Source organism: Natator depressus, chromosome 7, assembly GCF_965152275.1.
Source record: "Natator depressus isolate rNatDep1 chromosome 7, rNatDep2.hap1, whole genome shotgun sequence".
NCBI lineage: Eukaryota > Metazoa > Chordata > Testudines > Cheloniidae > Natator > Natator depressus.
In genome coordinates, this window is record NC_134240.1 from 2,227,576 (window position 1) to 2,254,845 (window position 27,270).

The 27,270-nt window shown below is 39.5% G+C and overlaps 1 protein-coding gene across 1 annotated transcript in view; it reads right to left on the minus strand.

Annotated features, from left to right (window-relative positions):
- Nucleotides 1-27,270, minus strand: part of CFAP20DC (CFAP20 domain containing) — a 167,043-nt gene that overhangs the window by 104,365 nt on the left and 35,408 nt on the right. Inside the window, exons 6-8 of the mRNA XM_074957357.1 lie at nt 10,257-10,371; nt 6,386-6,542; nt 1,212-1,376 (exon numbers count right to left, since the gene is read on the minus strand). Coding sequence (XP_074813458.1) covers nt 1,212-1,376; nt 6,386-6,542; nt 10,257-10,371 — 437 coding nt within the window. The remainder of the gene's footprint in view (nt 1-1,211; nt 1,377-6,385; nt 6,543-10,256; nt 10,372-27,270) is intronic.

Below are 27,270 nucleotides of genomic sequence, written 5' to 3' on the forward strand. Positions count from 1 at the left end.
TGATGAGGTTCAACAAGGACAAGTGCAGAGTCCTGCACTTAGGATGGAAGAATCCCATGTACCGCTACAGGCTGGGGACTGACTGGCTAAGTGGCAGTTCTGCAGAAAAGGACCTGGGGATTACACTGGACAAGAAGCTGGATATGAGTCAACAGTGTGCCCTTGTTGCCAAGGAGGCTAATGGCATATTGGCCTGCATTAGTAGGAGCATTGCCAGCAGATTGAGGGAAGTGATTATTCCCCCTCTATTCAGCACTGGTCAGGCCACATCTGGAGTATTGCATCCAGTTTTGGGCCCCCCACTACTGAAAGGATGTGGACAAATTGGAGAGAGTCTAGCAGAGGGCAACAAAAAGGATTAGTGAGCAGTGACTATGACTTACGAGGAGAAGCAGAGGGAACTGAGCTTGTTCAGTCTGCAGAAGACAAGAGTGAGGGGGGATTTGATAGCAGCCTTCAACTACCGGGGGGGGGGGGGTCCAAAGAGGATGGACCTTGGCTGTTCTCAGTGGTGGCAGATGACACAACAAGGAGCAATGGTCTCAAGTTGCAGTGAGGGAGGTCTAGGTTGGATATTAGGAAACACTATTTCACTAGGAGGGTGGTGAAGCACTGGAATGGGTTACCTATGGAGGTGGTTGAATCGCCTTCCTTAGAGGTTTTTAAGGCCCGGCTTGACAAAGACCCGACTGGGATGATTTAGTTGGTGTTGGTCCTGCTTTGAGCAGGGGGTTGGACTAGATGACCTCCTGAAGTCTCTTCCAACCTTAATCTTCTATGATCTTCCAGATGCTTTGTTATTCTACTGGCAAAACACCCAAGTGTACACTTGTAAAATTCTAACAACTGAGCATACAAACATTAGAATTTCCACCTACAAAAACTCATTCTAATGGGTTTTGTGCTTCTAAATCCCAGGACTTTGCAAGCATGCGTGTTAGAATTGTTCAAGTCTGCACGCATCCTCGCACCTACAAAATATAGGTGCATTTGTGTGTGCATACAATTTTAGGCATGTACAACTGGTGCCTAGGTGAGAAAACTGGACCCTTAAAATGTGTTATAGGACACATCAAACTGTATGCACATTATATTACTATCTCTCTCTCTCTCTCACACACACACACACACACACACACACACACACACACACACACACAGAGAGAGAGAGAGAGAGAGAGAGAGAGAGTAATTTTAGTAAGACAGTATACCTGATTCTGATGAAGTTAAGGGACGACCTCCAAATCTTATTTCTGGTTGGCGAAGTTTAGTCATGTTCAGCAGTTGTGTGACTTGTGGCACATCTGTATTTAGCTGGCAGGTTCGAGGAATAGTATCCGTGGGGTCATTAGCTGTGAATGGAAGACCAAATATATCTGGAATTAAAGACAAAGGCTTCACTTTTTTATAACTAACGTGGTCAGAAATGCAGTAGGATTAAATTATTTGTTACTTGGGCTATAAAGGCCAATTTATGTGATTGGACATATTTATAACACATTGTAGTCACTGAAATGCTTGTGCAACTATTGATTTTTCAAAGAATGTTCTTGTTAATTCTAAAACAACACTGTCAAGTTGATTAGGGCCCAAATGTTAACTAGTTAAGCTTTCTAGCTTGTGCAAATAACTGGGATAGCCATGGTGAGTAAATGAATTCCATGGTTTAGTAAGTAAACAAAGCTACGGTCACAAAATGTTCTTTGTTCATTATTTTGACAAATGTTTAGTTTCCGTTCTAATACTTCAGTTTTCTGATTTTCAGACATGCTGCGCATCAGAATACTGCACTGATCGCTGGTACAATTGCTAAAGTAGCAAATATTGAATTGCTAGTAAATACTGCAAAACTCTAGTATTAAACTTAGCTCAGGTAGGTACAAACAGTAGTTTTTATTAGTTTATTTTAACAATAAAAAAGGTGTGTGAGCAGATTAGGAAGATGCAACTATACCCTGAAACAATTTAGATTCAGTAGGAAATGTTTGTTCCACAGATGCTAATAGCCAAATTTTCCATCTTGATTAACTGGGTCTGTTTTTGTGCTCCCAGTTAGTAGTTTCCACAATTAAGCCATAGAGATGTCGAAATACCTAACTAAGCCACCTTCTACACCACTGGTTCTCAGCCAGGGGCATGCATGCCTCTGGGGGTACGCAGATGTCTTCCAGGGGGTACATCAACTCCTTTAGATATTTGCCTAGTTTTACAACAGGCTACATAAAAAGCACTAGCGAAGACAGTACAAACTAAAATTTCATACAGACAATGACTTGTTTATGCTGCTCCATATACACACTGAAATGTATTCCAATTGATTTATTTTATAATCTGTGACAAAGCTCTGTCCTTGCCTCTGTGGGTCCCGCGTTTCCTGGTGGATTTTGCTAGCCTCAGAGGCTCACTGTAACCCTCCACGTAACCCTTCTCTCTCTAGAGACAAAGGTCACAGTCTACTGAGCCATTTTCATCATAAGCCAGTGAGGGAGGTGAGGAGAAGTTATCCTTCCTTGCACAGTCTCTGTTGTCTCCCAGTCCCAGTGATTAGTCAGGGGACAAAGGGGGGCGGGGGAAAGCCCGGGCTCATGCTCTACTCCGGGCTCCAGCACAGGGACCCTAATAGTATCAGCTATGGTAGCTGACCTTTTAGAAACATGACATGTACAATTCCCTGGGCTACTTCCCCCACAGCAGACCTCACTTCCTCAAGCTCCACTTCACCCTTACCTCAGGGCCTCCTTCCTTGTGCCTGATATGGTGTGTACTACTCAGCCTCTCCAACAGCGCAGCTTCCTCCCACAGCTCCTGACATGCATACCCACCTGACTGACTGGGAGGCTTTTAACTAGTTTCAGCCAGCCCCCGATTGGCTTCAGGTGTCCCAATCAACCTAGCCTTCTCCCTGCCTTCTGGAAAGTTCTTAATTGGCCCCAGGTGTCTTAATTGACCTGGAGCAGCTGCCATTTCACTTATCCTGGTACCAGGGATTTGTTTAGCCTGAAGCTAATATATCCATCTCCCAATACTTTTCTATAGCCATCTGGCCTTGCCCCATCACAAATCATATGGCAAAAAATGAGAAAGTAAGCAATTTTTCAGTAATAGTGTGCTGTGACACTTTTGTTATTTTAATTTCTAATTTTGTAAGCAAGTAGTTTTTCCGTGAGGTGAGACCTGGAGTACACAAGACAAATCAGCATCCTGAAAGGGGTACAGTAGGCTGGAGTACTGCAGGGCTCTCTATACAGAACTACATCTTCTGTGTAGTTTCATGATGTAGTTCTGTATAGAGAGCCCTGCAGCAGTTGCATCTGGAAAATGCTGGTTAAAAAATGGGAGTCAGTGTTTCAAACTCTACCTCTTCCTTTCATAAAGATAAATTATTTTTTACTTTAATGCTTAGGTCTGGATGAAGAAATTGTGAACCCCCCACAATAGCAACTTTTAAAAAAAACGAAGTTGCTAGTTTGTTATCCAGACACGTTACAAGCGCATAACTTTTGTTTGATCTAGAGCATATCTTTTAGAAAGGCAGCTGGCAGTGCTGGGAGAGGATAGCGATGCAGTCCAGAGATGACCAGCGGTGGTGCCAGAATTTCAGGCGAACAGCAGGTACTTTCCAATACGTCTGCACGGAGCTCACCTGAACACTCCTCTCTGCGTGGAGAAGCATGTGGCCATTGCCAACTGGCAGCTCGCCACTTCCAGTTGCTACCAGTCAGTAGCTAACCAATTTGCTAGTGGTATATTGACTGCCAGGGCTGTTGTCGAAGAGGTGTGTGCTGCTCTAAAGAAGGTGCTGATAGTGGGGGTCATAAAGCTTGGCAATGCACAGGAGACTGATGGATTTGCAGGGTTGGGGTACCCAAACTGTACTGCAGCCTCTGATGAGACCCATATGCCTATTCTTCTTGCTCTCCATAGGCTTCACATATCATACAAAAAACCCAGCATTTCTCCATGTTGCTCTAAGGCCTGGTTGATCACCAAAACAGGCTGACCAACAATGTGGGGTGGTCTGGAAAGTTCCATGATGCTCAGATCTTTTGAAACTCTCACCCATTTTCTTTAATGAAAAAAGGAATTTTTGCTTATAGGACCGCTATGGACATTAATGGTGTTGTGATTCCCACTCTCATTCTGAGAGACCAAGTTTACACTTTCTTTCCCTGGCTTATGTAGTTTTTTACTGGACATTTGGACAGCACAAAGGACTTGTTCAGCTACAACCTGAGTAGCTGCAGAATGACAGCAGAGTGTGCATTTGGAAGGCTGAAAAGAAGATGGCATTTTCTCATGAGGAGGCTGAAAGCTGCCAAGCAATATATACCTTGAATGATAACTGCTTGCTGTATTTTGCACATCTGTGAAAGCAAGGGAGAGAGCCTCACCAATGGACAGGAGCCAGACATGCAGAGACTTCCTATTTCAGTCCTAAAAAGTAGATTGCATTGTTCCAAACTCCCACTAAAAGTCACTAGGAATCAGCTACTTAATGCTCAGAATGCTTTTGAAAATCCACCCTAAATCTGTATGACCATTTCTTCCTGCTCCCTGTGCCCTGCCAAGTCATTTACTTGGCCTCTCCCTTTGAATCCCTCTCCTAATGTTCTCGGTATATCTTCTCCCCTTCTGCATGGAACACTTTTCTAGTACAGCAATCAAGTGCCTTCTCTCCATATCCCTCCTAAAAATACACTTCTTACATGAAGAAAAGGAGTACTTGTGGCACCTTAGAGACGAACCAATTTATTTGAGCATAAGCTTTCGTGAGCTACAGCTCACTTCATCGGATGCATACTGTATGCACAGTATGCATCCGGTGAAGTGAGCTGTAGCTCACGAAAGCTTATGCTCAAATAAATTGGTTCGTCTCTAAGGTGCCACAAGTCCTCCTTTTCTTTTTGCGAATACAGACTAACACGGCTGTTACTCTGAAACTTCTCACATGAAGTCCTTCAGTGTTAGTCCCAAAGAAACTTATGACACATAACTCTATATAATAAATTCCTAATATCTACTGGTATCTATATTGGTTTGGAACTGGTCATCTTGTTATCTGGGGTACCATGTATCCAATTTATACTGTAACATCCTATGGGAGGGACCCTATTTTCTTCTAGGTTTAGTGCAAGGCCAAGTAGAATGGTGATACCCAATATATAATTAATAGGGGGTGTTCTGTGGTAGGCTGTGGACAGACTAATGGAAAAAGGGATTTTTTTGGTGTTGGTGTAGAAATAGAAGACACCGCAATAGGCCATAGATGCCAGCGCAACAAGGCCCATGCTCTAGCCTGCATAAGAGGCAAAATTGGCCATGCGCAGACCCTAAATAGGGGAGGTGCAAGTTGTCTCCCAGCCATCCTTGTACTGGTGCTGGGTGTGGTATAGGGATGAATCTGTCTCATCAGGCAAATGACAGTCTAGTGGTTAGGGTGCTAGCCTAGGATTCTAGAGACCTGGGTTCAATGTCTTGCTCCACTATGGACTTCCTGAGTGACCTTGAGAAAGTAATTCAGTCTCTGTTCCTCACCTGTAAGATGTGGAGAATAAGACTTCCTTAACTAACAAGGATATTTTGAAGACAAACCCAATAAGGACTGTGGGGCACTCAGATACTACGGCAACAGGGATCATGTAGTATCTATGGTCATTCAGTATCTTTCATTTGTATAATTTACCTTTCTTGCAGTCTTTATGAGAAGAGTAGATTCCACATTGGGCCACTTTCAGTTCTCTTTAGATTCTTTGCCATGAGAAGATGGCATCAAATTGCAATTAGAATTTTAATAATCTAGGACTGTTTAAAACCTCTCTGTTTAATGCACCTTAAAATCATCAGGAAGTAGAACAGTGACTTGCAGTCTCCCAGCTAACATTTCCTTGGATTGTTTAAAGAAGAAAGCCTTCATCAACTGTTAAATCTCCAAGCTAGAGGTAATCGGGGAACTGCTGGAGTACAGCTAATGTACATGTTTTTCATCCTCACTGGAAGCCACCCTGGGGAAGGACATCTCCTTTTTTCAAGCAGAAGCAGCCACTGATAATTAAGCAAGAAGTTATCTTCCAATCAACATGATAAAACAACTCCACATAGAGTTTTGCCAGAAAAGTTTTAAAAAGGCATTCTAAACCAAAGAGGAGACCTTTCCCACACAACAGTGTTCATGAAGCTGGCACTCTATAAAATGTACATAGCTACATTTACCTGATGTCATCTATTGTCCAAGAAGACTAGATGTGTATGACCTAAACACGCTTCAGTTTTCATGAAATCACATAATTTCTCAAAATGATTAATTCAAAGATTGTGGTCAAGGAGCTTTTGTTTTTACAATATGAACAGTAATGACTGAGATAGCATAATATCATCTGTAACACACCATCTTCCTCAGCTGTATCTTGAGGCTTTGATTTCAAAGTGAAGATCTTTCTCAGTTTACAGTTAGCCGAGATGATAATTCCATCCAAAGACTGGAAAACAGCTCCTTTGAATATTTCACTGGTGAATGCTACCAAGTCAATGCACAAATTGCACCACTAGAATAGAGAAACAAAATATTTTTAGTGCAATCCTTACATAAACTATTGCAGTGTAGTAAAAATGATAGAACCATAGTAATTTAGGGCTGGCAGGGACCTCGAGAGGTTATCTAGTCCAAAACCTGTGCTGAGGTGCTGTAGTATACCTAGACGACAACTTGCATGTTTGTCTAATCTATTCTTAAAAACCTCCAGTGACAGGGATTCCACAACCAGAAACCTATTCCAGTGCTTAACTATCCTTACAGTTAGAAAGGGTTTTTTTAATATCTTAAATCTCCCTTCCTGCAGATTAAGCCCATTACTAATTGTCCTACCTTCATAGAGAACAACTGATCATGATCCTCTTAACAACCTTTGACATATCTGAAGACTGTCTAGTTCTCTGCTAACTAAACTTGCAGTACGGGATTGGACTCACTGACAGTTTTCCTTTATGTATAATATTTCACTATTTTAAAAATAATCTGTTACCATTGCGGTAGTTACACATGCAACAGTCATTTATATATACAAACTAGTAATTGCATATATAAAATTGGTGACTGCATGCTCAAATGAGCACAATTATCCAGGGTATCCTCACAAAGATATTTTTGCAGACACAACTGGAGAAGCAAATTATGAGAAGCATTTGTTAACTGCAAGTGTTTGGATACAAAGTTTGGCTACTTTCAATACTTTAAAGGTTGTTTAATTTCACTGTAGCTTTTTAACTACTTTTATAGACTGTGCTTAAAAACTTTGGTAACTTCTTATATCAAGATTTCTCCCCATGAATTGCAACAGGTGCTGTCCCCTCACATCCTCCAAAACAACGGTACACGGCGACTAGTGGTCTGTCTGCATTAGGAAACTGTACTATATTTAAACAATTTTTTAAAACTATTTAGTTAGCTAACACGGTGACACCCACGACTTTAACAACAAGTTACGTTCCGCATCATGTCAGATAGTTATGACACAATACTGAACTTGTCCTGTTCTTGTCTACATTCTGCAAAGTCAAGGTCAGCATTATGTTAGCTAACTGGATGGTTAAAACCAGTGTTAAATAGTGTTTAACTACAATGCAATTTCTTAGTACAAACAAGACCTTGGTGATTGATTTTTTTTTTTTTACCGAGTGGAAGAATAGACAGCCAAAAATTGTATTATGGCACTAGTCTCTTATATTACTCCAATAGCTCCTGCACTTTTGTCAGGTTCAATTTCATTCGAAGAGAACTTAACATCTGTGCATAAAGTTGATTTTTGTACAATATAGACAAGTAGTTGAACATACATCACGTTGAACATAATGAAAATCAGTATTTCCCTAGAAAAATAGATTTTAAAAAGGTCCTATATATATAAATAAAAAAAACCCCAGTATCTACATGCCAAATGTAAAACATATTGGGGGGGGGGGGAATTCAGTGCACAAATTAAATTTAATCCCAAGTAGTTTTAAAAGAAAACTGCATCCATTATTTTTCTGCTCCTGAATCTGAAAGTTCAAAAAGGTAGGAAATATATATTAGGAATAAACTGTGCAAGTTAATGAAAACACAATTTTTAATTATAATTGACATTTCTAAGTCTACTACTGGAGCAGTCGCCTTGCTGAAGAACTGCAATCATTTGTAAAAACGGCACTACAGGATGCCTATGTATGAGATGTGAGGCATATTACATCTGGTTTCAACACAAAAGAAGAAGTGTTTGGAAATAGCACTGAATTACACATGACAAAAATACAATGCCTAGTGGATAGAGCTGTGCAGGGTTCAGGACTGGGACTCAGGAGACCTGGCTTCTATTCCCAGCTCTGCCACTGGCCAACTGGCTTTACCTTGGGCAAGTCACTTCACTGTGTCTTAGTTTGCCCATCTTTAAAATGGTGATAAATGATACTTACTCCTTTGCAATGTGTTTTGAGATTGACAGATGGAAAGTACGATATAAGAGCTAGATGTTAAGGGACTAAAAGTTCAATAAAAATATTGGGGTTTACATTTGAACACAGTAGATACCACTATTAATTACCAGCATCTATATAAATTTTTTTTTAAAAAAAAGTCATGCAACCTTGGCCCTGGAGAAAAGCAACCTTTTATTACTAAAAACAAACATGCCCCTCTTTAAATATCTGCTACAATTAACAGGCAGCTAATCATCAGATTTTTAAAAAAATGGTTAAGTACTCACGATGCTCACAGAGTTCAGACCTATTCTTGAACAAGCAAATTCTTGGCTGTTCAGAGGTTAAGGTTATTAAAACATTTTGTCATTGTATTTGATCAGAATATTGAGTCAGATCTCTGATGAAAGATTTATTATCTGAATGAAACCCTGTAATTGAAGTTCATATTCTGATTGAATTTAATTTACTGTACATTAATGCATACTTTAGTCTTGACACATTAGTGTTAGCCTCACACCAAGACCAACTAATTGAAATGGTATTGAAGAAAAATAATTTATTTCAATGAATCTTGAATTAATGACTACTTCAGAGGTATGGCCTGGTGCATATTCTGTTTTTAAAAACAGCTCTTGCCAGAAAGTAGAAAACTAAGGGAAGTTAGAAGGAGAAATTAACATAACAGTCTTCAACTAAATGATAATAAAATAACCCCTTAATTTTAGAGTTCTCTATGAAATATTTTTTCTTATGTCTTATATCCTGTAGCTACATGTGTAGAATTCTATGTAAAAATAAGTGACATTTCAAAGTAGGCGCTAATGCTTGGTCAGAGTTCCACTAAAGGTGATAAAGTTAACTTCAGGTGAGGGTGAGAGAGAAAAGGAGGGCTGCCAATGAAACAGAATCAGTAAGGAAAACCATGTTTCAGCAATGCTGAGGAGATGTAGGGTGACCAGATAGCAAGTGTGAAAAATTGGGACAGGGGTAGCAGGTAATAGGAGTCCATATAAAAAAGCCCCAAATATCCAGACTGTGCCTATAAAATTAGGACATCTGGTCACCTTAAGGAGATGGAGCTTGTAAGAGATCAATAGGTCACGAATGGCAGAGAGCTTGGAAATGGAGCAGGAATTCCAAATGTATTGGAAGGGAAGGACAGCAGGTGGGAGGACAAACAGCAGCAACAGACAGCAGTTAGAGAAAACAGAGCCTAAAGGACAAGAAGGGAGTCCAGGGTAGTAAGGAGACGAGGTGGTTGTGGGTTTATATGCAGAGAAGGTCATGAATAGGACTAATAGCCAGTAGCTAGGAGAAGACAGACAGAGAGAGGGGATGAAGAAATCTGTGAGAAGAGAGAAAGCACCAAAAAAGAAATGGATTGTGGGAGAATAGGAAGAGGCAAAGTTTTTACAACAGATATAGGGCACCAATTAAAACAGATCCACAGCCTCCTCAGATTTTGATTATCACTCAGATCTTCATAGCGGTAAGGGAGACAGAACTCAGATTCTTCTCTTCCACACTATAAGCAGTTCTGATATCAAGTAGAGAACAGTTATACATAAAAATATCTACACATATGCAATATCTGGTGCATATGAGAGCATATCTGTTCAGTTAGACAAAGCTCTCTTTCAAGTGTCTTGAATCAACAGGATTTTATGAGGTCTGTAAAGCGAGAGAGAGAGCGCACGTGCGTGCTTTACAGACCTGATAAAATAAAATATATATATTAAGTCTTCTGATACAAACAGAAATATTCTGTTCAACAGTACTTTAAGTAACATATCCAAGATACCTACTATTTTGCGTTTGATCATAAAAAGAGGAAGTTTTGCATGCAGAGGGGTTACAGACAACTCCTTATGGACCGTTGATAAATACAATCTTCTTTTAATGTTTCCTAAATCAGTTACCCTGTAAAGAGAAAGACGGGGGGGGGGGGGGGAAATGAATCTTGGTCAATTCAATAACCTCTATCTTTGGGCAACCACAGAAAACTTTTATTCATATGCAGAACCTTTATATCAGGGATAGCAAATGGGGAATTTAAGAATTCTCTCTTTTACAAGACAAGATGGGATTTTTCTCAAATTCAAACTTAGTGGCAACAAACCTGCATATATAAAATCACTTTACATGCTAATTTTATTTCAGAGCTCTACACTCTTCGCTGGATTTCCACAGCCCTTCAGCCTATGAAAGAATTCAATTTGTATGAACTCAGAAGCCACTAGCCTCTAATAATGATGCTTATTTTGGTCCCTTAAGCTTGTGTTATCTTGGGACACACTGTCACCTACTAAATAGGAAAACATTATGGGCTTTCTTTTCCTAAAAATGCACCTGTCATTTTATATAGACTCTTTGTTGGCTTAAAGATAGACAAAACATTGTCAGTTTCACTTCCTCAGCACATATCTCTAAACTTGAATTATAATAAATAAGTTTATTGCTCACTATTCAGGTCATCTCCCAGTGACACCAAGGAGACTGAATTTGAACATCTGTAATAGACCACAGCCATGATCAAAGATTAGGTTTGCTTAAAATTGATAAAGAGGCTCATTTTTATGTTCTGCTTCCTTCAGGTCTCAGGTGTAACAGAACAGGCTTAATATATCCTACCTGTCCCACACTGTTATACTGAGAACTGATGTTACCTTAAAGGCTATATTTTATACCTGGAAATCAGGATTAATTCATTTGATATTTTAAAACACCTTTATTTCTATCAGACTGATAATTTTCTAAAATTTAAAGCCCCCCTAAGAAGATGACGATTCATTCTTTCTGTCAACTTTCAATCAATGTTTAGAGTTTGATTTTTTTTTTCTTTTTAAACCTACTTAGTAAATGTGAAATCTAAATGCAGTGTTACAGTTTCAAATTGTAAGAAACTGTCCCTCACATGTGTCAGGTCTTTCCCTTCTGTTCTGCAAAATTTAGGCTTTTTTTTTTTTTTTTTTTTTTTGGTAAAATCAAAGACTACAGTTTCTAGCTCTTTGTTAGTGGTGAAGACAAACCTTCCCAAGATAAACTAAAATCTATCAACTCCCTCAGAACTGCGAGAGCCTTCAGCCATCTGAACCTCAGCCTGTTCTTCAGACATTGGCAGTGGAATAAGATAAATCTGTATAGTGACTCTGAACATAATGTTAGGAATGCTGGGCAACTTTTGAAAAATTTCCCTAGTGTAGATAGAACTGCCTTCTCCTCAGGTTAGACCATCTCTCGGGTTCAGTGAAGAGAAGGCCTAATAGTGTGATGGCAAACCCCATCTCTCACCATGCCGTGATGGTAGCAGTTATAATAGTGCTACTGGGGTTGATACGGATGCTGAAGCCTCACTGCAACATTGAGAATGTTAGTAAGTAGTCCCCACTAAAGAAATATCCAAAAGGTGTGACATCCTTGTCCAAACAAAACAAGTTTCAATGATTCATATATAGATAATTCTCTCTCTTAAAATAGTTCTGGTCTAAGAACATGAGAACAGCCATACCAGGCCAGACCAATGGTCCATCTACCCCAGTATCCTGTCTTTCTACAGTGGCAAATGCCAGGTGCTTCAGAGGGAATGAACAGAAGGATCATTGAGCGATCCATCCCCTGTCGTCCACTCTCAGCTTCTGACAGAGAGGCTAGGAACTCTCAGAATATGGTGTTGCATCCCTGACCATCCTGGCTAATAGCCACTGACGGACCTATCCTCCATGAACTTATCTAGTTCTTATTTGAACCTTCTTATAGTTTGGGCCTTCATGGCATCCACTGGCAACAAGTTCCACAGGTTGACTGTGTGTTGCATGAAGATGTTTGTTCTAAGCCTACTGCATATTAATTTCATTGGGTGACCTCTAGTTCTTCTGTTATATGAAGGAGTAAACATTTCTTTATTCACTTTCTCCACACCAGTCAAAATTTTATAGACCTCTATCATATCCTCTTAGTCATTTCTTTCCCAAACTGAAAAGTCCCAGTGTTTTTAATCTCTCCTGATATGGAAGCTGTTCCATACACCTAATCGTATTTGTTGACCTTCTCTCTTCCTAGAATAGTTTTGTAACCTCACCAGAAGCTTTGAAAACCCCTAACTGTAAGTTTTTAGTTTGGGGGAAAAAAAAACAAATAAACCTCAGTTCACATACTTTCACTTTGTTCTGTGCTTTCAACAATAAGTTTTACATAATATGTTTACACATTGAAATGACTTTACTGTCACCCACTTTAGGTAATTTAAACTTTCAACCAAAATGGATTCAACACAACCCATCCCCTAAATATGTGAATCTCAGAGGGATTCTGCTGGCAGCTGCAGACAGAAGTGGGTACAGGAAGGAACGGCTTCAGAGCACCCATTAGCTCCTTTCCTTGTTCCCTAGTATTAGTGGCAGCTTACTACAAGGACAATGGAATTTTTGGCAAATTTCCACAAATTGCTGTTTCTCTGCTTTTCCTTGAGCGCCCTCTGCTTTTTCTCCAGCCTTCTATCACAAGCACCCACAGGGAAACCAAACAGAGGGAAGCAACAGTTCAACAGCTGCTCCCTCTGCAGCAGCCCCCACAGAACCCCATCCATCACAGAGAAAGGAGCTACACTTATGGGTTGGGGAAGCAGAATTCACACCCTTGCTGTTCTTGTTGTTTGGCTGGAGGTACTTTTATGTAAGCCTAGCTTCCATTGGCTTACATAAGATCAGGTTGTTGGTGTCTACAGTCGAGCAACTAATAGGAGAGGCCACTAGTTGTAATGATTGCATTACTTAAACCAGTGGTCCCCAAACTGAGGGGTGCCCCCCCCTTGGGGGAGCACATGGCAGGTCTTGGGCCAGCCCCCACAGTGGGCAGGAAGGACCATCACCGAGCTCCACCGCAGCTCTGTGCCACCCACAGCCCAGCTCTGTGCCCCAGCTGCAGCTCACTCCGCCTCCTGCTCCATTCCCAGCTCAGCTATGCCCTCATACCTCTCCACCCCCAGGCCAGCAGTGCCTCTAGCCCCAGCTCCTCCTTCAGCCCAAGCTCCTCCACTGAGCAAACTGTCCATAGAATCTCAGGGTTGGAGGGGATCTCAGGAGGTCACCTAGTCCAACCCCCTGCTCAAAGCAGGACCAATCCCCAATTAAATCATCCCAGCCAGGGCTTTGTCAAGCCTGACCTTAAAAGCTTCTAAGGAAGGGGAGTCCACCACCTCTCTAGGTAACCCATTCCAGTGCTTCACCACCCTCCTAGTGAAATAGTGTTTCCTAATATCCAACGTAAACCTCCCCCGCTGCAACTTGAGACCATTACTCCTTGTTCTGTCATCTGCTACCACTGAGAACTGTCGAGATCCATCCTTTTTGGAACCCCCTTTTCAGGTAGTTGAAAGCAGCAATCAAATCCCGCCTCATTCTTCTCTTCTGCAGACTAAACAATCCCATTCCCCTCAGCCTCTCCTCATAAGTCATGTGCTCCAGCCCCCTAATAATTTTTGTTGCCTTCTGCTGGATGCTTTCCAATTTTTCCACATCCCTCTTGTAGTGTGGGGCCCAAAACTGGACACAGTACTCCAGATGAGGCCTCACCAATGCCGAACAGAGGGGAATGATCACGTCCCTCGATCTGCTGGCAATGCTCCTACTTATTCAGCCTAGAATGCCGTTAGCTTTCTTGGCAACAAGGCCACACTGTTGACTCATATCCAGCTTCTTGTCCACCGTAACCCCTAGGCCCTTTTCTGCAGAACTGCTGCCTAGCCATTCAGTCCCTAGTCTGTAGCAGTGCATGGGATTCTTCCATCCTAAGTGCAGGACTCTGCACTTGTCCTTGTTGAACCTCAGATTTCTTTTGGCCCAATCCTCTAATTTGTCTAGGTCCCTCTGTATCCTATCCCTACCCTCCAGCATATCTACCACTCCTCCCAGTTTAGTGTCATCTGCAAACTTGCTGAGGGTGCAATCCACGCCATCCTCCAGGTCATTAATGATGCTGAGTGTGCAATCCATGCCATCTGCTGAGGGTGCATTCCACACCAGTAATGGGGGGAAGGGGAGCATGGACCGATTCCATTATTGGTAAGGGAGGGGCACAACAGGAAAAGCTTGGGCACCACTGACTTGAACAGAGCCCAATCTTACTTACTTAGTTAACTTCACAATTCCCAATGGAGAGTACTGCTCCCTGTGAAGCCAATGGCAAAACATTGTGAGACTGGATCAAAGTGAGAGCCTATGAGTAAGTTACTCACACCTTTCCAAATAAGTGGCAACAAAAACATAATAGTACCCCACATCTTTAAAGATTTGTTTGCAACATATGTTTAAAAGTAATAATTTATCCTGTTTTATTCATTTTTGTCTTTTCCCTTCTGAAATATTTGACAGGTTTCAGAGAAACAGCCGTGTTAGTCTGTATTCGCAAAAAGAAAAGGAGTACTTGTGGCACCTTAGAGACTAACCAATTTATTTGAGCATAAGCTTTCTTGAGCTACAGCTCACTTCATTGGCTGCATCCGATGAAGTGAGCTGTAGCTCACGAAAGCTTATGCTCAAATAAATTGGTTAGTCTCTAAGGTGCCACAAGTACTCCTTTTCTTCTGAAATATGTTACTGTAGCAATAAAGAAGCCATTGGCATGGGTGCAACTCCGTGATATCCAAATGTGCAGTGCAAAGCACAGTCATTTAGATAATGATGACCATTTTATACCATTAGCTGTAAAATGCAAGAGTTAAATGTGATGGTTTCCATGATCATATTTGTGGTATAAACAGTAATCCACTGAGATGTGATTATAATTACACCGGAAGATTATTTGTTCTTTCTTGATCTAAATTGTAAATCAACTCATACATATTTATATTCTGTCCAGGGACTACATTTGAACAGTCAGAGGTAGACTTGGAGAAACAGGCATTGCTTAATATGCTGTCAAAGTAATTTATTTTGGGAAACAAACGGAATTGTTAAAGATTTAGTATAGCTTTTTATACTTTTATTACAGTACTTCTTGCGGGCTAGAACTAAACTGAGAGGTCTGAACAGTTAACACATCCATCAAGAAGCTCTTATTTGGGAGAATGCAGATACTGAGCGATTAGAATTTAGGAATCTTATTTGCAAAATTACTTGTATGGTACGTGCTGTGAAACTCAGCCTTTATTTTTGCTATCAAAAACAAAACCTACGTTAAGCCTATGAACACAAGAAACATCTGCATTATGCTCCTTGTACTCATGAAAAAAGCCATATAAGAGTTAATGTGCTTTTATTGTGTCTGTGCTTGAGTATTCATATTTAAGGGTCATACATGTGATAGAAAAGTAATGAGACCATGCTGAGGGGGGAAAAAAAAAATGAAGTAGTCAACAAGAAAAAAAATCAACCTCATTTATAATATTCCTGTGATCAGCAGGTGCATAACTCTCCCAGCTATGGTCATTAACGACATTCATTTCACACTTAACATCTACATTTGCAAACCATTTGAAAGTAAAATTACTTTTCAATTCAATTTTCAATTCTATTTTATATCATCAACTTTGAGTGACTATTTTCCTCACAATGGCAACTATAGCGAGAATGTGAGTAAATGGTGAGCGACTACCCACGAGTCTAGACAAACTCATCTACTCAGATTACCTATTCACTTTGCTACTGTATAGACAATAATTTACAGCCATTTGTTAATGTTCACTTCAAGGCTTAAATGAACTTGGAAAAAAGCTGATGTTAGGCTGCTGAAGGGATGCTTCATTTATTAGACTTACTTGTTCTAAATATGAAGCTGTTTCCTCTCTTTTTAAATGACTCAACATAGAAACTTAACAGGTAGTGAAAGCAAACCTTCTTTCACTAATGTGAAAAAGGAACTCCCATATAATTCACCGTTCATTTAGAACTTTGAAACTTTTGTTCTGAAATCTGATAGAGAGCCAGCTAGTAAAACTTTACAATTATTGGTATGAGGATACAAACGTTTAGTTTTAATATTTTAACAGCACTTTACCCAGAGATGAGCTCATCACCCATAGATCATAACGTGCTTCATAAAAAGGTAGGTTAGTAGCATCATCCCCATTTTACAGAAACCGAGGAACAGAAAGGTGAAGTGACCTGCTAAAGTCACAGCCACAACTCTCTCATTCAGCAATAGTTTATATTTACTTAGTGCCTTATTTTATGCACTGTGTATAACCTGATGTCCCAACAAGCTGTATAATACATTAACTGGCTGTTTGAAGACCTAAAATCCAAAGCAATTTGGTTCCATCCCTATCACAGATGTAGTTGTGTTGACAATCCATCAGAATCCTAAAACTAAAATACTCAAGATAGCTGATAAGTGACAGATCTAGTGAACTCCAGTTACAAATAGGCACCTTGTTCTTTACATCATGAGATCTCCCCTCCATGGATCTCATACCTATTCTTGAGAGAATAAAAAAATTAGTATCCATAAAAAAACAGCATCAGTGGAAAGTCTCAGAAAGAGACTCAAATCCCACAAAGTGGAGTGTCTAGAAGGAGTTGACACATAGAAGACCTTTGAGAATACACGCAACTATGAAATCAAAAAGAGGGGGCATTCATGAACCCTCCCTATAAGCCTTTTTAATCCATTACATCAGTTTGAGGTAGGACCTGAAAGCATGACCCTGATACAGTTACTAAACAGGAGTAATTTGCTGTAAGGGTGTTGTTATCACTATTCTCACAACTTTGTATATTGTAAAGCCTTTTGATGAATAACTCCAAACACTTAATTCCTTTTACTAGCTGGTTTCCTTTTTAGTGCCCCACCTTTACTGCCTTGAGAACAGAGCCCCCTGATTACCTGAAGGCAAATTCTACTACCTGTGCTGAGCCATACTATGTACGTTTAGAGTAAGGGTTATTTATGCAGGAGGAGAGTGGGGGAAGAGAGCGTACTTGCTTACATGCAATAATTCTTCACTGAACATATGAGTTGTAATTGAATCACATTTTGAGTACATGCTGATAGCACGAACCAAGGCTGTAACTCTCCAAGCTATACTGTTTGGAAAGTGTATGGGGACTTTGAAGAGCTGGTCTCGGGAAGAGGCTATGGCAGGATGATTACGGAGGGCATAAAACATACAAAGGGAGTGGGTGCATTACTGAGACCTTGGGGAGGCTGCCAGAGGCAAAGGAACCAAGTGGAGAATGGGGCTGAGCAGATTTAAAATAAAAAAAAATTAAAATTTAAAAAAAAAAAAGGTGGCCCTGTGAAACTATCAATGCAGCTTTACCGCATATACTCTGACAGTTTTCATAATCACTGAATTTGGAGAGAAAATGTTCTATTAATTCATTAACATTAATTACTATATTAAAAAAGACAGTTTTAGGAATCTGTTAAAAGTCACAGGAAAGGTTTCTGTTCAAACAGGTTTATGGTCAAATGATTAATATTTTTAAAACTTGAGAATATAATGTAGACAGCTATACAGTTCTGACAGCATTTTACTAGCTTATCTCCCATTTGAATGACAAGCAGATTTTAAAGAGATCTACTCTAACTTTCTGAAGGAACATTACTATGTAGTTTCATTTTCTGCAACTGGAAGCATACATTTTTAGTACTATAAAAATATGTTGTGTTACTCCTCTGCTTTGTATTTTTTAAGTAAAACAAATATCCCCAAAAGTCCTTCAGCATGTTTTAAACATATAAATAATCAGGCGATCACATACATCTGTGATGGTGGCCATATGAATGCCCATATAGAGATACAAACAATGGATCTTTGGTGAAACATAATGGAGAATATACATTTGGTTTTGGTTTGGCAGATACTAACCACTGGCACAGGACTTGAGACCATAAGGTTATGGTCGATGCTACAAAACTATTAATATAAAATGAAAATACTGAGATCAACAGTAATGTGGGTTTGGTGTTTCTGGGAAAACTAACTCCTTCAGATTCATCTTCAGATTCATCTCTCTCATTTCAGTTTATTAAATGAGAGTTTGAAAAGGATTTGTGCATCTGTTGCTTTAGTGTACTGGGAATCTACTAGTCTTAGCATCTTGAGCAACACGGTAGCAGCTCTGCCTATATACCACATAAAGCAATGGGAAAGATTTCCACAGCTTTTGGAAGCTACTGGAAACAAGAGTGTATAATTTTGTAAAAGATTGAAGATATACATAATATGCAGAGCTAGGTTTTGCCAAACAATCATATCTAACATCTCACAGCATATTAGTATTATGTACATCATCTTGTTCACAGAACCAATGGAGTATTGATCACTTTTCTAAGTTCACCTGCTTTAAAAAAAAACGAAGTCCTCTTTACAATCAATTTGAAATTAAACATCTTTGACCAAAGTAGTCATATCTGTGACCAGACTCATGTCTTTTGTGTGTGTTAAAGAGTTTACAATAAGGTTAAAAGGCAGTTGATATGAATGAATGACTTATCTACTGAAAATTTCCAATAATAATCTTGCAATATATTTGCTTTTGCTAACCCCACTCCCTAGGGCAGACTGCAGTGTATCAGCCACTCATCACAGGCAAAGGGGTTTGGACCTGATGCCTCTGTCTACCCGTGGGCTGCCTCCTTGCAACCACAGGGCCTAATAGGCCCTAATGTAGACCTCGCACCCGGGGGGTTTCCAGGCTAGAGCTCCCCTGGCCTTTCCCCCTCAGCCCTGCTCCAATCTAGGTATCCCCTCAGGTCCCTGCAGCCAGGCCCTTCCCTCTCTGAACACAGAGAGAGACTCTAGCTAAGCTGCAGCCCAGCAGCCCCTTTATAGGTCCAGCTGCGGCCTGATTGGGGCATGGCCCAGCTGTGGCCATTTCCCCAATCTGCCTAGCTTCTCTTGCCCTCAGCCCTGGCTCTCTCCCGGACTGGCTTTTAAGCTCCACAGAGCAGTGTTAGCATATAGATATTCAGGCCTGTCTGTACAGGTCTGTACTTTAAGAATTTAGGGGTATTCTTATCACTTCGCTAGTTCTAGAAGTATAAAAGAAAGAATCAAAATCACTGTCTGCTGGTGTAAGGGCCTTCTCTTACTGTGACAGTTTGAGGCCCTGTTCTTAGGCTAAGGCCTTTGGCTAAGCAGCAGAGGCAGCCATAAGCTAGGAAGTGACTGGTCACATCCTCACATTCCAAACTAGTCACATTGAAAGAAGGTGCTATTGGGCTGTTAGGAATACAATCCTGTCCTGATAATTCCTATCACCTCCAGAGAAAGGGAAGTGCCTAGAAAATGTAAAAGGAAACAGCATCCTGTCTGGCAAGAACTCACTTATCAATACTGGGATGTGAAATCCTCACTTCTGTATTGTTTTGTCATTATAGTTCCCACTTTGCTATTGTTTGTCTGTATAATCTCTGTCTGGTTCTGTGATTGTTCCTGTCTGCTGTATAATTAATTTTGCTGGGTGTAAACTAATTAAGGTGGTGGGATATAATTGGTTACGTAATCATGTTACAATATGTTAGGATTGGTTAGTTAAATTTCAGGAAAATGATTGGTTAAGGTATAGCTAAGCAGAACTGAAGTTTTACTATATAATCTGTAGTCAATGAGGAAGTGAGGGGGCCTTGGTTGGTGGGTGGGTGGGTGATGGGAACAGAGTATGGGGGTGGAGAAATTGGAACCATGTTTTGCTAAAGGGGGAAATGGGAACAGGGAATGGGAGTAAGGAAACTGGAATCCTGTTTGGTTAAAGGGAGAAATGGGAACAGGGACACAGGTGTAAGGCTCTGTGGTGTCAGAGCTGGAAAGGAGGACACTAAGGAAGGAAACTAGAATCATGCTTGCTGGAAGTTCACCCCAATAAACATCGAATTGTTTGCACCTTTGGACTTCGGGTATTGTTGCTCTCTGTTCATGCGAGAAGAACCAGGGAAGTAAGTGGGTGAAGGAATAAGCCCCCTAACAAGCAGGAGTGGGTAACCACCCCACTACAATATATATATATTGCTCAGCTCAATGCCTCCTTTCTTGGGTTTCAAATATTTCCAAATTCAATTTTATGGCACAGTGATTTGCTTTTTTGAAGCCTGGCTATCTATGTCAGATAATCTAGGAAAATGTAATTCCACAAAATAGCTTTTACTTTATTCAGTACAGACAAGATGCAGTAATGAGTATAAATGTGTGCAATGTTCAGCACATGCATCTCTTCCAAAACCTAGATTGGTTATGCCTAAAAATGTGGCTATTTATGATTCTAATTGATTTTATTGGTTCTTCTCTTTCATTTATTGGCTGCTATCTCTTCCGTTTTGTTCTCCTCTCCGTAAAATTATCTTCTCACAAGACAATCTGTCCCTTCAAGTTTAAAGACAAAGAAAAGGTTAAATTCATACCTGTGATATAATACTTCTGTAAGTACAGTGATAATTCTTCCACATAAGTTGTGTTTCAGTTCTAATTGCTGAGAGTTTTTCTATTATGAATTGCTAACCGACTTGTCCTTTAAACAGCCATACTATGTTGTTGTTTTTTTTTTTTTACTAATACTGCATCTTCAAGTTTCAGATTCAGCACATTGATTTTAAAAAACAGCACTCAATCGTCCTTCCATGTTACATTAAACTGAACCACCAACACAGGTTACATAATAAATAATATTTTTTTTCCTGTGGAGAGTCCGTGTTAAAGGATAATTTCGTTTGTGGTATTATCAGAACATAATCTGACAAAAGGATATTATGAGTCATACCAAGCAAACTAAAGAAGTCCATTATAAAGAATTACCTCTATAGCCCATTGAAATGAACAGCATACATCTTATCAAAGGAGAAGCAAAACACTTCATATTTCAACTCAAAAGTGCTTTGGGATATACTTCATCAAAGATGAAATTCTATTGGTTACAATGTAAAGATCTCTAGGGTAGTTTTGAGACTATTAGATAGGAATATGACAACACACAGAGATCATGGCCTTGATCCTTGGGTTGGGCTGAGCTGTGCCTGGCAGAAGACCTGGGGAGATGGGGGAGCGAGGGAGGCTGGAAAAGTGGCTGCTTACTACCTTTATCACCCCATAAAGTCTACTCTAATTTAGGCTGGCTTTAAATGGCTCCAAGCGGGTGTTGTGCTAGCTGTGAACTGCCAGAGTGCAATGCACTCTGGCCAAAACACCCCAACTATAACCCAAACGCTGTAAGAGCCTCCATGGAGGATCAGTAACCTGGAGGGGGAAGCACTCTTCCTCCAAAGCTCCTTATTCCAAAGCTGACATGGAGCTTCTCTTAGTGCTAAACTGAACTCCGTGACTTTCACTGCATCATAGCAGTGACCACACAGAAAGTTAGTGCACTGTAGACTCACACACTGGCTTGCCATACACTAACTCGGTGTACAGACAAGCACTCAGGGTTGGTCTGGAAGCAGTGGTGATTTGGCATAAACAGAAACAAGTATGTGAAACAAGTTTGGGTCATTGCGTTTTTGTGCATCATTCTACCCAACTGGACCGTACATGAATGGTAATGTTCATAACATATACATTTTTCAGACACCCTATCCCCTGAAGGACCCAAAGAGAATGTCCCCAAAGAAGCATATTTGAGGAACTGACAGGACTTTATAGCAGAAAGACTGGGAACATATATTTTCTCCCCCAATCTATTTACATCTGATTAGGATTATGGGCCATCATAAGCGAGAATTTGATATTTAGATTTTTTTTTAAAAGTACACTTTATAGAGATAGCAAGGTCTAGCAGTAAGCACTACAATATCATTAACTTCATAATCAAGCTACATTTGCACTTTACTTTAAGGATTAGTGGTACTTTTAGTAAATGATGATTGTTAGTCTAGACTCTAAAGCCTAAATGGTGTTAACTAGCACCTTGAATATATTTAATATGTCGTATTGGGAGCTACATACATTTCAAGGCAGGATATGGAAGTGGAAACATATAATAAGAATTTTAGTTTGAAATGGTTCTTTTTATTTTTTCGAGCCAAGGACCTAGATTCAAGTCTATGGTAAATGGCTTGGACCCCAACAGAATTACACAGGGTCTGAATATGGGTCCACAGTATTTATTTTCTAATATGACACTAAGCAAATTACTGATTACCTCTTGCCAACAAGAGGAAATCTCCACCTAAGAGACTGAAGTCGCTGGCAGATCTTCTCTCAGAGGCAGCAAAATCTGGGACTATACCCTTCTCCATTCTAAAATTAGGATTTAATTGCTATTACAGAAATGAATTTAGTATGGTGGGTAATAATGTGCATAACATTTTCATTCTTGTTCATTCCTTCATTGAAAAGAGTTCATAACCGTATGCTGATTGCATTCTCCTGTTTCTTTTATTGTGTAGCAAAATTATTCAAATCAAGGTTTATATGCTCAGTTGCCCATTGTGTTAACCCTCCCTCATTCTCAATTTAAAAAAATAATCTGATATGAGGCTAGTTCTACTCTGATATGAGTGGAACTACTGTGAACTCATTTTTGCTCTGGTCTCTTTAGATGGAAAGGGGAAACGACTATCCCAAGATCCAAGTAGTAAGTTAAATGGTTTTGTCAAGTGATTTAAAAAAAAATAAATACATTTTTGAAATTGTTACTGGATACATTTTAAGTCACAATCCTCATCTGCGCTGAGCTCATGCTGATAGCCTGCTCATACGGATCAGATTGCAGGACTAGGGCCATAATCTGTAGCATAATTTGAACAAAAAACCCAAGGATTTCTCCACGCCCCCCTCCCATTCAAATTGTATCCTAACATCTATTCCAGCATATGCTATTTATGTTCAGTTTAGCCTGCCATAGAAACATTGTTGCCATTTCTGTTCATACCGTAGCTAGATTTTATGTATTTCTACAATGTTGTTTGTTGTGGGGTTTTTTTTAAATTTCACAATTACAAGGCAGTGGGATTTTTTTTTTTTTTACCTCTAAAGTCATAGTTTTAATTATTTATATTTGTTTTGTTCTCCCATGCCATGCATTTCACAAATAAATATTCAACCTTTCATATATTAACCTATATTATATCCCCCCCAGCAATAGAATTTATTATGGTTGTGACATTTATTATTCGTTGTGAGACATTTATTTTAGAAGAGTTGTAAGTTTTACACATGATTGTAACCTTAGATTTCTCCTAATCTGTGTCTTGGCATAAAACTACCTTATCTATAAGGTGCAAGAGAAAACACTCTCCTATACAATGTGAAAATATAATAGCATGTACAGATATTTAAAAGAAAAGAGACCCGTTATACCTTTGGTGTTCAAAAATAACTGGATTTTTTCAAGTTCTCTAGCAATAAAAATCAATCATTTAAAAATAAAGCTGTTGATACTGGAATATTGTTCATGTATTTTTTTTTTATTGAACAAAAGGAACAAAGAAATAGGAGCAGTTTTGGGCATATTTGGGCATAAATATTTAGTCAGGGCTTTTAAAATATGTTTTCAACATGTGAACAAGGCAATGATCACACACATTTTGGGAGTACTTGAAAACTCAGGATATATAAAGTGCTTCACAATTATGTATCTAAACAACCAACGACCTCGTTTATTACTTCTAGCCTTGTCTCTATGGGTATATGAGTCACATTTTCTGTTTAATAGTTTTCAGCATGATGGCACTCAGTCGCAAAGATTACTGTGAGACCAAATGAGAAACACCTGAGTGGGCCGGGGGCATGGACCGCTATTTAAGCATGCAATTACAATTTTCACCCATTGCAAAATATGATTACTTGTCTAATTACATGTCAAAATTAAGTTTATGCATTTCCAAATTATAATTTGCTCTGTTTTCTTTAAAAGCACTTTTGGGGATGCTTTTCCCCCCTCCTACATACCAAACTAATGAGAAACAGATATGATTGTAATTTTTTGCAAATTGTTTTGGGGCTAAAACGATATATACATTTGAGAACAATCAGAAATAAAGGGCATTTTAACCTTGCCAGTAGGGTAGACAGTAACTACAAACATCCATTCCCAGGATCTCTACCTTCTATAGGATTGTGGCAGCCAGGAATCTTTACTTTACCATTCACACTCTGTCCCCTTCGCTGTCCAGCACCCCCAACTCCAACTTCTTCACAACACTCCCATGCAAAACATGCTTCTGTCAAACCTGTCTCTCTCTTTGTTGATGATGCTATAGACACCAACAACTGTAACAGTCTATCTGAGCTCCAGCACTAATGAATACAAATTATGCTTTCTAATAGACCGCCAGTATCACGGACACATCAGATCAGGCAGCATTCTCAGATAGGGCCACATGACAGCAGAACATAAGAATGGCCATACTGGTCAGACCAATGGTCCATCTAGCTCAGTATCCTGTCTTCCAACAGCGGCCAACACCAGATATTTCCAAGGGAATGAACAGAACAGGGCAACAGGGTGGATTTGATTTAAATTAAATTGATTTAAATCATGAGTCAGGAAGACTCGATTTAATCATGGTTTTCTACATAAAAGTGCATTCTTGTTGGTTGTTATAACCTTAATACATATTCTTCACAACTCAGAGATAGATGTAGGTTTCATTTTTAGAAGGTACACACTACACATTTTTAAACAGTGATTTATTTTGAAAACTTTTCAGATTAGTTTTACAGCTATATCAGAAAATGAGTGAGTGATTGGTTATTTTATTTACCAAAGGTAATTGAAGCAGATATTTATGAAGTAATTGGAAGGTGAACTATCTCCATTATTCAACAGGTTAATCATTAATATTTGGAGGATTTTCTTGCCATGCTGTATTAAGAGGAGAACATCACCAGACAGATATTTAAATTGTTTTATTTAACTAAAAACAATAACGTTAAATATTCTGGATTTTTTTCTTCAACAGCAAACATATAATATTTTAACAAAACAAGCAAATGTCCCTCACTTCTCACATTTACCTCCAGACTTCTTCTCCTTGTGCAGATCTATTCTGCCCCCCAACAATCTTCTATTCATTGAACTTTTTGAAACTTTGCACTTTTAGAGAGAGGTAAGGGATTGACTGTGTGTACACAAATTTGCAGAGGGAAAATAGAGTTGAAGTCTGTTATTTCTCACCTCTATATATTAATTTATTTATTTAAAAACATTTTTGCTAATAACAAGCATGTTAACTCTGGAGACACATATCCACAGTTTGCGAACTGCAAAACTAAGCATCTCAGATGGTATCTTCTAGCCTGAGCACTAAGCCCCATTGGGTAGATAGAAAGATTAACCTAAATAATCTATACAGAAGCCCGTGGAACCCTATAAGATTGGGTCCATAATACATGAACTATTGGAACTCATTTACAAAACTTTACTTAAACATTACATGAATATATTGTCTCATACTATAGAATTAGAATTTATAATCCCTTTTCCATTATGAGATATATTTGAGCTATAATGTATCTTAATTAAAACTATCTTTAGATAGGTTTTTTCCTCAAAAAAGCATTTTATCAAAAAAATCTGATTTAAATTAAAAAAAATCATTGATTTTTATCCATCCTGCAGAGCAATCAGCAAATGATCCATCCCCTGTTGTCCAGTCCCAGCATCTGCAAGTCAGAGACTTAGGGACACTCAGAGCATGGGGTTGTGTCCCTGACCATCTTGGTTAATAGCCATTGATAGATCTATCCTTCATGAACTTATCTAGTTCTTTTTTTTAACCCTGTTACAGTGTTGGCCTTCACAATACCCCTTGGCAATGAGTTCTACAGGTTGACTATGCATTGTGTGAAGAAGTTCTTCCTTTCGTCTGTAAATAACACTTCCTTATTCACTTTCCTCACACCTTTCATGATTTTATAGACCTGTATCCTATCCCCCCTTAGTCTTCTCTTTCCAAGATGAACAGTCCCAGGGTTTTTAATCTCTCCTTGTAGGGATGCTGTTACATACCCCTAATCATTTTTGTTGCCTTCTCTGTACCTTTTCCATTTCTAAAATATCTTTTTGGAGATGGGGTGACCAGAACTCCACGCTGTATTCAAGGTGTGGACGTAATGTGGATTTATATAGTGGCATTATGATACTTACTGTCTTAATACCTATTTCTTAGGTATTAAATATACCTATTTTTGCTAAGTTTTTTTCCCCTTTAAATAAAGTGACAGATATCTTGAGATGAAATGGGTTCCGCAACCTAGTGTCTTAGTAAGCAAGAGGACCATCACCCGTCAACCTGAGACACAACAGTGGGACCCAGTGAAGGAGTGTACTACTCCTTAAGGGTCAGCCAGAAGCTCACAGCCTGAGATAATCAAGGAGACTCTCTGCTCCACCTTGAACAGTCCTTTAAACAGCAAGAGGAAATTGAGTGGAGAAGAGAGACTAGAAATGGTCTAGCTGACAAAGGGGGTGAGCTCTCTCCAGCATGTCAGCCTGACCAGGCACAGACTTTATTTTTGAACTTTTAGATACAAAATCCAAAAGCTTCATTTAACAAACAATAGGAAAACAAACTTCTCAAAACTAGACCCCATCTCCCTCACCAAAGCCACCCCTGCACACCCTCACAGAAGAAGCTATAATTCCCTGGAACACTGGGCAGGATTAAATTGAAAAAACAGGGACTGTCCCTGCCACACTGAGAGGACTGCAAGGAAGGCACTGCCAATTTGAAGCCAATCTACCACTTCATTAGCTGCCAAGGTAAAGAATGAATGGCCAGAAGGATATGATTATGGCTATTCATTGCAGCAAATAAGAACTCTGTGGCATTATGCACGTGATGCAAAAGGTGGAAAGCCTTGATAGGAAGGAAATAGGATACGAAAGCCTTGTGGTCATGAAGGTATATGCTAGTGTTAAGAGATCACAGAATATTTAAGGGGTA